The sequence below is a fragment of the Pseudonaja textilis genome, chromosome 1, assembly GCF_049901715.1.
Source record: "Pseudonaja textilis isolate UNSWEBS1 chromosome 1, rPseTex1.2, whole genome shotgun sequence".
NCBI lineage: Eukaryota > Metazoa > Chordata > Lepidosauria > Squamata > Elapidae > Pseudonaja > Pseudonaja textilis.
In genome coordinates, this window is record NC_141990.1 from 123,981,773 (window position 1) to 123,991,711 (window position 9,939).

General features: G+C 39.1%; 1 protein-coding gene across 1 annotated transcript; it reads left to right on the plus strand.

Moving 5' to 3' along the window:
- Positions 1 to 355: 355 nt before the first annotated feature.
- Positions 356 to 8,869, plus strand: LOC113453894 (glutathione S-transferase-like). The gene is made up of 7 exons (XM_026725335.2): positions 356 to 395; positions 1,425 to 1,550; positions 2,419 to 2,470; positions 2,805 to 2,937; positions 4,166 to 4,307; positions 5,581 to 5,712; positions 8,512 to 8,869. The coding sequence occupies exons 2-7, from the start codon at positions 1,464 to 1,466 to the stop codon at positions 8,629 to 8,631; spliced, it is 666 nt and encodes a 221-aa protein (XP_026581120.2). The 5' UTR covers positions 356 to 395; positions 1,425 to 1,463; the 3' UTR covers positions 8,632 to 8,869.
- The last annotated feature ends 1,070 nt before the right edge of the window (positions 8,870 to 9,939 follow it).

Consider the following 9,939-nt stretch of genomic DNA (forward strand, 5'->3'; position numbering starts at 1 on the left):
GTAGAGGGCTTTTCTTGCTTTACTTGCCTAGTGACTGAAGAAGGTTTAAATGAGGTTATACCAAAAAACCCAAGCAGGTTTAGAGGCAATTATATCAAAAAACAAAATGCTATATGCCTTTAATATACCTGCCCAGGCAGTTGCATAACCAAGCTGCATCATGCTCTGTGTGAGGGCCAATTTTCCCCAATGATGATTGATTTGAAAGTCAGTTCTTCTGGGAAAAAAGCCCAGAAATTCTTCTGTTGGCCACCGGTGAAGTTCCTCCTCCATCTGGGCTGCTCCTTATTTGTCTTCTGTCAGAAGGTGGAGCTTGGGAGCTTTATATATTGAAGGAGTGTGGAATACTTCACTTGCCCTAAGAAGAACCTGCACTTACTGAGGCTTTTCAGCAGGTCAGTAGACAAACGTAGAAACTTGAGAAGAAAGTGGTGGTAGGGGCAATCCTGTAATCTTAAAGTTTGTCATCTTCTTGCTTATTGATTGTCAAAATGTTGTTTAGTGTTGATTAATAAACCAGGATGGAAATGATTGCAAGATTCTTCTCTGAAGGTCCAAAGGAAGTATTGGGGGGAAAAGCAGAATTATGTGGAGCTGAAGAAGGGATTTGTCAGAAATAAAAACTGTCATGGGTTTATGAGTCTTTGAAACCAACATGTCTTTCAGGTTAGGTGAGCAAAGTGTTACTCTGTTAATTATTTTAATAGAATTGCACTAATAAATAGATGTTGCAATCCTATGCCTGCTTATCTATGAGGTAATGGACATTGAACTCAGTAGAATTTCCTTTGGAGGAAACATATATTGGATAATGCTAATATTTACTTATCACTAGTCCAAAAGATAACCAGTTACTCCCAGTGGAGTAGAGGTGGCGGGGGTGAGAATGCATTTCAAGTAGCTATTCTGGATTGGTCTTAAATTGTTGCACGTGACAAAGTTTTACAATAGTGAAAATATCATCCCAAAAAAGGGAGACGGGAAGGAATGGCTATAGTTTTGTGCCTACAGGGGCAGGTTGTACATACACCTGCTCAACATAATATGGATTTTTTTTAGAAGAAGATGCTGCTATAAAATTGTTTCTTGCTAAAACCAATGTATAAAGGAACATTTCAAAATGCAGATTCCTCTGCCTGAGGATATCTGTATCTTCATAAGATTTACATTTATATATTTAATGTAGTAGGTGTCAGGCTCCCAAAACCAATAAAGACAAATGGAGTTATTTCTAAGCAGTTTCCTTTATTGTTCCTCACCTATAGACAAAAATCTTGCCAAAATAAAGCAACTACTTGCATCATTAAAGGTATTCTCTGAGAATTGCTAGGAGGCGTCTTAACTCTCTTTCTCCAAGCCACTCAATCTAAACTTCATTGTCTCCTATTCCTCTGGAATACATTCTGTTGCTCCTGGGAATCCAGACCACCTTCCACTACACAGGATAACAGTTTAGTAAGACCATGGCTGGAAAACCAAAGCTTCACTACTTCAATGGAAGAGGGAGAATGGAAACCATAAGGTGGATGTTGAGTGCAGCTGGGATTGAGGTGAGTCCTCCAAACTTCTCTTACTTAATAAGGTTTGTTTCGGAATCTATTGCCGCCAATGTGGACAATCTGTTTCTCTCAATTTTGAAGATAAATGTTATCATTTTCAACCAACACATCTCCATTTGTAAGACCCCTACATTAGGGGCTGTCCTACCATTAAGTTATTATTATTAAAATATAGGCAAAAGACATGGCAGCAGATATATGATTTAATGTGAGGAAAATAAGATAAGAATCTAGATTTGAATCTGAGCCTGTCAGTGTTTGTCAGGCATTTATGAAGATAAAATGGAGAATTGTGTATGTCCCCACTCAAAAACAAAATATGTGACAATGCAAATAATACAGTTTTGCATTTTGTACTCTCAGAAGAGCCACTTGTGGCATTTTTTTTATGTCATTGTCAAAATAACTCGTCCAATCTAAAAAAAATAAGGATTTAAAGTGATGGAGAAACAACAGCTGATTAATTCAGACATAACCTATTTCACTATTTTAGTTCTCAGATACAAATCTGTAATGGGCAAATGAGCTACAAACACCATGATGATGACATTAGGGAAATCCATATTTTTCCCCCTAAAATGTAGTAAGTGATTAACTTCCACTACTTTATCATCATCAAGCTTGTGGCTCATTTGTTGGGTTCCTACCCCATGTTAACCTATGCTTCTCTTAGACATGGCTAATTGGCCGGGTTGTCACAACTTAAGTCAGTGAATCCAGCTCTCCAGCTCCCTCTTGGAGTAGGGAGTTCCCTTTTTTTTTACAAATCTCTGCCCGGGATGATGGACCTTGGAATGAATTTGGCACTTGCAATTCTTTTTGGAAGTAATGGAAACCTTTTGTCTTTACCATTTACTAGTTTGAAGAACAATACATTGACTCAAAAGCAGCTCTTGAAAAGTTAAAAAACGGTGAGCATAACATTACTGTGTTTGTGTGTGTTTGTGTTCAACATTCAGCAGAATTCTCTCATTAGACTTTTGATCTAAATATTAAGCAAGTGACTTCTCCTCTGAAGTAAAGAGGAAGAATTGAAATTTCTAGCATACCCTAACAGAGGTGGGGAACGATGGCCTCTTTATGACCCATGAACTGAGCCAGCATGGAATTCTGGGAGTTGGAAGTCGAAAAGTCATAAAAGGGCCATTGTTCCCCACTGTTGCCCTATCAAATGCATCTCTACTCACCTGCCGTGCTAATAATTGGGGAGAACCCTTCCATTAATGTGTCCTTTTCATTTACCAGATGGATGGCTGCTTTTCCAGCAAGTGCCCATGGTGGAAATTGATGGGATGAAGCTGGTGCAAACACGAGCCATTCTCAATTACATTGCAGGAAAATACAACCTCTATGGGAAGGACCTGAAGGAGAGAGCACTGTAATGTAACATTTTATAACTATTTCCTATATATCATATGAGGAGGAACAGGCAGTTCTTGGCAAACCATGAGAGCTGGCGTGTGTTCGGCTGACATAGCATGAGTCAGCAAATTTTGGTTCTCAGTGACTTCCAAGTAGGACAGAAGCCTTCTGCAAAAGGCAGTTCATTTAAATGAGATCATTAAAAGTCAGGGCATTCCTTGGAGCTATTTAAGCCTTGTAAATGAGGTCTGTGCTGCTTTCCTAAGTTTTATGTATTTATTTGCTTCTAAAACAGCTGTTTCCCCTCTCCCTCCCTCGAGTTCTTCTTCACTGAAAAGATGGCTTTTGAAGATCTTCTGGGCTAAATAGCATCCAAATCTTTCTCTGCCAAGGAGTATGGTTGGGTACCACTCCTATGGTGCTAAATGGGTATCCTAGAACACCACCCCCTTTCTTTGTCTGGAAAGGAGTAGCAGGAATAAAACACTAGCTAAAGGAACATCAAAACTTACAGGAAAGGAAGTTTCACCTGGAAAATTCAGTATAAACAGAAGCACGTTGCAAATACACTTCAGACACAGGTAATCCTTGATTTACAACAGTTTAGTGATGTTTGAAGTTACGGCACTAAAAAAAGGACTTAGCATTGTTTTTTCACACTGATGACTGGTGCAGAATCCCCACGGTCACATGATCAAAATTTAGGCACCTGGCAATGGGCCCTTATTGATGATGGTTGCAGTGTCCCAGGGTCATGTGATCATTTCTTTACGCCCTTCTGAGAAGCAACATCAATGGGGGAGCCAGATTCACTAAAGAACCTTGTTACTCACTTAACAATTGCAGTGATTCACTTGGCAAGAAGAGCAAAATGGAGTAAAATTCACTTAACAACAGTGTTGCTTAGCAACAGAAATTTTAGTCAATTATGGTAGCAAGTCAAGGACTACCATGACTGATTTTAAGCTACATCCATCCTATTAAGGATTGACTAAACGTCATACAGTATATTATTGTCAGTACAATGCAGGAGATACAAAACATGTGAAGTGTGACAATTACTTGAAACTGAAATACAAAGTTCTGTTGATGCTTTTAATTGATGGTTGCATAATTGAAAGGAGGAACTCTTGTATTGGAAGACTGAACCGAGTCATTCCAACAACTCTGCATCTGGAATTCAATGGGGGAAGCTCTGCATTCACAGCTGTCTAGACTCACAGGGATCTTTTTTTCATTATCAGGATTGACATGTATTGTGAAGGTACTGTAGATCTCAACGAGGGAATTATGATGCTTCCGTTCAAGCCAGCTGACACCAAGGAGAAAGAGTTACAGGCAATCCTGGAAAAAGTCTCCACCAGATATTTCCCAGTCTATGAAAAGGTAGGGGAGGAAATGGAAGCTAAGGTGATGGACGTTGTGATTTCAGAAATGGCGCACAACAAATAATAGCGACAACCAAACCCTAAATTTTCTTCTTCAAGTTGGTGTAGACCAATTAAAAATGCTGGGAACTTCCCCCAGTGAGAGTACATTCTGCCAAGTTCATATCTTCAGTCAATACTTTCCTCTGAAGGCCTGGCAGAAATGTTTGTTCAGAATAGGAGTTTATCTGACCTTACCATCAGGTGGAAAAGACACTGCTCTCAGCAACAGCTTTTGAATATTATGAAAGATAGCATGTGGTCAATATTGGGTTTTAATTTACAATTATACGTGTTTAACTGCCTGGTAGACAGGGCGTGTGATACGTTTGGTCAGGATAGTAATGAATACTATTCAACCTATTGAAAGATACCTTTCTCTTGATCGGGAAGGTTTACAATAATGGTTGGAGCAGGAAGTACAAAATCTCGCATTGTCCCAAAACATAATTGTGTTCACTATTGAAATACTGTATGTCACATGTCCAATTGCCTATGTCATATCACTTCCATGTCACCTCCTTTTAACGACCCCATAATCCCTTGTGGGGTATAGAGTCGGGCAACTGAATGTTGGTGAGCGTTTACTGGCCGGATGCCCTTCCTATCACCAATGCAGAGTTATATACAGAAGATATATTTTCAACAGGCCCTGAGAGAGAAATATTTGCCTTTACCTAGGATTGAACTCACAGCCTCCTGATTGTGAGGCGAGAGCTCCACCCCTAGGCCCCTGTACCACTACTCATATCGCTTCCATGTGCTACATGGGAAATCCTTATCAAAAAGTGGTTACTCAAATGGCTTCTCAAACAACAGGGAAAATATATATAAACATTTGAGTTCCTGGAAGCCAGAAAAAAATGGTAGAATCTCTCTAAGTAGAATACTAGTAGAATAATAGAGTCTCTCTAAGCTAAGAGGACAAGGACAAATGAAAAACTTCACCTCGCTGCGTATTTTCCAAAATTGAAAAGTGGGCAAGTGGGGTAATTCTACTCATTCTCTTTGCATAGGATTGCATTTTAGTTTTCCTAAAGAAACCCTTGTGATGTGTCTCTTGAAATTAAAGCTCACTTCGTAAGTTAACATTAAAGAAAAAAAATCAGTTCCCCGTGAAAGGATGGAACCTTCTCTAGTTGGGTAACTTGCAGGATCTTCAAATAGTTCTTTTCAATTCTGAATATTTATCTAGAATACAATAAGCCTTTAACACGTATTATGCTCTGAAGGTGCTAAAAGATCATGGACAAGACTTCCTTGTTGGAAAACAGCTTAGCAGAGCAGATGTTCAACTCCTTGAAAGCATTTTGATGGTGGAAGAGTTGAAGGCAGACATTCTCTCAACATTTCCTTTATTAAAGGTAAGCAACTTCTCTTTGGCAAACAATAGAAACACGCAGCAGAACCCTGAATCAAAATCCAGTCAGATCCTGGATCCAAGTTCTCCAAATGGTGATGACAGAAGTGCAAGGCAGTTTGCTATACCATGCATAATAAGCTGTGGCCATTTCAGCTGCCATTCAAAATCAATCTGCCAGTAATAATTATATCCCATAGTTAATTCCCCTGGTATGTTGACACACATCAGGCTGATTACAAAAGATAATGTGCAATTATTCTGGTATTAGACTTTCATTTGAATCTGCGTCTTTTTTTCCCCCAGTCACAGCAGCTACAACAAATTAGTAAATTGCTGTCCTAATGGTTCAGCTGAAACATTTGCATGTAATATGCATAAGTCTCTACTACTTCACTTACATTTTAAGTATAAAACCTGTATACCATAGTTTAAAGCATCCACAAAGCTTTAGATAATCTTCCCTATAAGCATCCTCAGATGTTTGTGACAGACGATAATAATGGTTATGTGAATGAGGTATAACCATGTTAACTAAATTTACATTTCAGTTAAAACCACTGTAGTCTCTGGTCTGCTTCTGTCAATTGTAGAACCTGGCTTAAAATAAGAATAATATCTGCACATATCTTATGAACACAAAAACATTAATGTATATACATAATCACTTGGGATCAGTGGTACTATTCTACCGGTTTGGCCTGGTTGTGGCGTACTGGTAGTGCCGAAGATCAGTGGAAACAAAGCATGCCCACCAAGCCACACCCACCAAATCGGTGGTAAACTATTTTGAAACACACCACTGCTTGGGATGCTCACATTTCAGCATACATAGAATTCTAGTTCTTTATATTATTAGTAATATTTTAATGTGTATCTTCAACTTTAATAGGTACAGGCAGTATGGATATGCTAAATTATATGCAAAAGGCTATTATTAGGCAAATGTGCCTAGGTACTAGATAAATGTACCTAGGATCTCTAGGTGTTATGAATTATAATTTTCATCTTCCATCAGTGTTGAATTGCTGACTACAGCTATTGGCATTCAAAGCAAACCTGAGAGCCAGGTGGGTGCAGTGCTTAGACTTAGAGCATCAGGGTAAAACTCAGGAGATCATGAGTTCTATCCAGGGGTGGGATTCTACCAGTTCTGTCCGGTTCTATAGAACCCCTTGTTAACTTTCTAAGCAGTTTGGAGAACCGATAGTTAGAAGCAATCTCCTTTTGTTTTTTTCCACCATTATTACATTCTTGCCAGTATGCCAAGACTTCCTGTCTCTGGAGCGTCTGGGACTTGACTTTCTTAAAGGGGAAGGGGTGTTTTAAGATTTTTACACTGCACTTGAGAGGAAATACTTCCCTGGACAATCAGCACTTTGAAGAAATAAATGAATAATGAAGCAAAGTTTTTAGTGACACGGAACCAAGATGAGTGACATTCAGCAAGGCTTCTTGGCTAGCTAGAAATATTGCCATTCAACTGTGCGTTTACATACCCTTTCTGAGTTTTGGTCTAAAACTGGTTTTTGGTGAAGGTTAATTCCATGCTTGGTGACGTTTAATCCTGTGTTCATTGATGGGATAATTTTCCCTATTCAGCTTCAACAAGCTGAATACTGTTGTGATTTAATGATTTATATTGTGTTTGATTTTTTTCCTGCCTCATGCTTTCTTTTTCTATCTGGGAAGAGGGTCTTCCTTCACTGCTTTAGTGTTATCTGGCACTGTTCTTTTGGGATGCACTTCCAAGAGGCAGGATGCAACCTTGGAACTGATTTTTTTTACTGCTTTTCTTGGGGACATGTGACCTTTCCTTAAATCTGGATGATTTCCTTAGGATATCTTGTGAGATGAGTGAGATCAGCAGGTATCTTTAAGTGGTACAAATGGATCTAAGGATTGCTTTTACTGGATGTGCTTTTTCGGGAGAGCTTAGACCTCTTTGCTAAAGGGTTTCACTTTATGAGCAAGAGTTGGCTGCTTGATAGTTATCACTGTATTTTGACTACAGTATTTTCATTTCTCAAGGTGCTCTAGCACCCTGCCTGATTTGTAACTGCAGCTTGCAGGTATTTTTAATCTAATGATTGGTATTTAGGGCAACTTTTTGCAAGCAAAGAAGCTTTTTGTAATCCTTGACTTAGAACAGTTAATTTAGTGACCATTCAAAGTTACAATGACACTGAAAAAAGTGACTTATGACCATTTTTCACACTTATGACCATTGCAGCATCCCCACTGTCATGAGAGACCAGGCGAGGAGAAGCGCCCCTTGACATGAGTGATGTCAAGTTGGCCAGGCCCACCCAGTCACATGAGCACCAAGCCACAGCCACCAACTAAGCCATGCCCACAGAACCGGTTGTTAAAAACACTGAATCCCACCCCTGGTTCTATCCTGCTTTAGGTACGAAGCCAGCTATGTAACCTTGGGCCAGTCCTTGTCCCTCAGCCTTAAGAAGCAGACAAACGCAAACAACTTCTGAAAACATTGCTTAAAAACCCTGCAAATATTTCTCCAGGCAGTCACAGGGTATCAACACTTACTCAAAAACATACACACAAAGCAAATCTTTTAACCAATTTTATTGTGCAAGCCTCTGTTGACATATAAACCTCACTTGATTATTACAATTTGCAGCTGAGATCAAGTAGCAGAATTCAAGGACCCTTCAAAACATGGTATTTCTGTTATTCAGATGAAAACGTTTACTCAGCAATGTCATTTGAAAAAAAATAAAAACCTAAAAAAATCATTTTTTTTCCTTCTAAACTTTCCCCCCTTTTTCTTCTTTTTCAGGCTTTTAAAGGGAGGATAAGTAACATCCCCACAATTAAGAAATTTTTGCAGCCTGGCAGTGCACGAAAACCTCCATTGGATGAGAAAATGGCAGCTGAAGCAATAAAAATATTCCACTAAATTTGGACTGGGAATCTGGGGCCATTCACTACTGTAGATAAAAATGTCAACATTAGATGGGGCAGTAACTGTATGTCAAGTGATTGTACGGGACTATAACTGTGCAGGCCTGTATTTCAGGATCAATCCACATAATTACAGTGGAAAGATCAAGATGTGAGCTTCAATAGAAAGATCAGGATGTGTAAAGATAAGACTTTGCCATTAAACTAACCTGAAATAAAACATTCTGAACCAATGTAGTATATATTTATCTGTTTATTTAATTGTGGGCACATCCCTTCCAAATTAAGCAGTCAGTAATGTACCTAAATTGACACATTTGACACATTGAACATGAATTTGGGAAATTGGGAGACAGGGGAGGATGGGGTGAACTGGCGTGCTGTGGGTTCTCAAAGACATGACTTAGCAACCGAATAACAAGGTGTCTGATCTTCCATTAACACCTTAAGAACACATTAGCCACCCAGAGCTGTTTGGTAGATGGGCAGCAAACAAACAAACAAATAGATTAATTAATTAATATTATTTCCTGGTAATGGTTCCCACCAAATAAGAGGGGATCAGGAACAGAAAGCATTCAGCTCTATAAGGCAGCAGGTTTGATTTGGCTGGAGATGTCAAAAGATTCTGGCCAATTGCGATATGGCTGACCCAACTGGGGTGTAGTGAAATGTGGAAACCCTTTCATTGTGTTTTGTCCATCACAATTATTAGCTGATTGAGCTTGGGTTCCATGTAAGTTTATGTCACAATTAATTACATTCATTTTAAAGAAATATAACACTTTTTATCATTTCACAATGGCAACTGAATGAAAAATTGCTGGTGACCTTCTACCGCTGCACCATAGAGAGCATTTTAACATACTGCACCTCTGTATGGTTTGCCAATTGCACAGTGGCAGATAGGAAAGCACTCCAGAGGGTTAATGTCATTGCCCAGAAGATCATTGGTTGCCCTCTCCTCTCTTTGGAAGAGCTTTATTGATCCCACTGCCATAAGAAAGTTCAAAACATTCTCAAAGATCCATCTCATCCTGGGGAGCCTTTTTTCGAACTATTACCATCTGGCAGACAGTACAGAATAATAAAAACAAGGACAAATAGGCTGAAAAACAGCTTCTATCCCAGGGCAGTAGCTCTTTTGAATTCTGCTGTATAGTACAGTATTGGTGCGGTATCGGGGGGTCATTATCTGGAGGTTGAAGGATGTGTCTGTGTTTATTTTCTTGGTTATGATGATGTGCAATGAAGATGGTGTTTGATTTCATTGTACAAGGTGCAATGACAATAAAGTAAACTA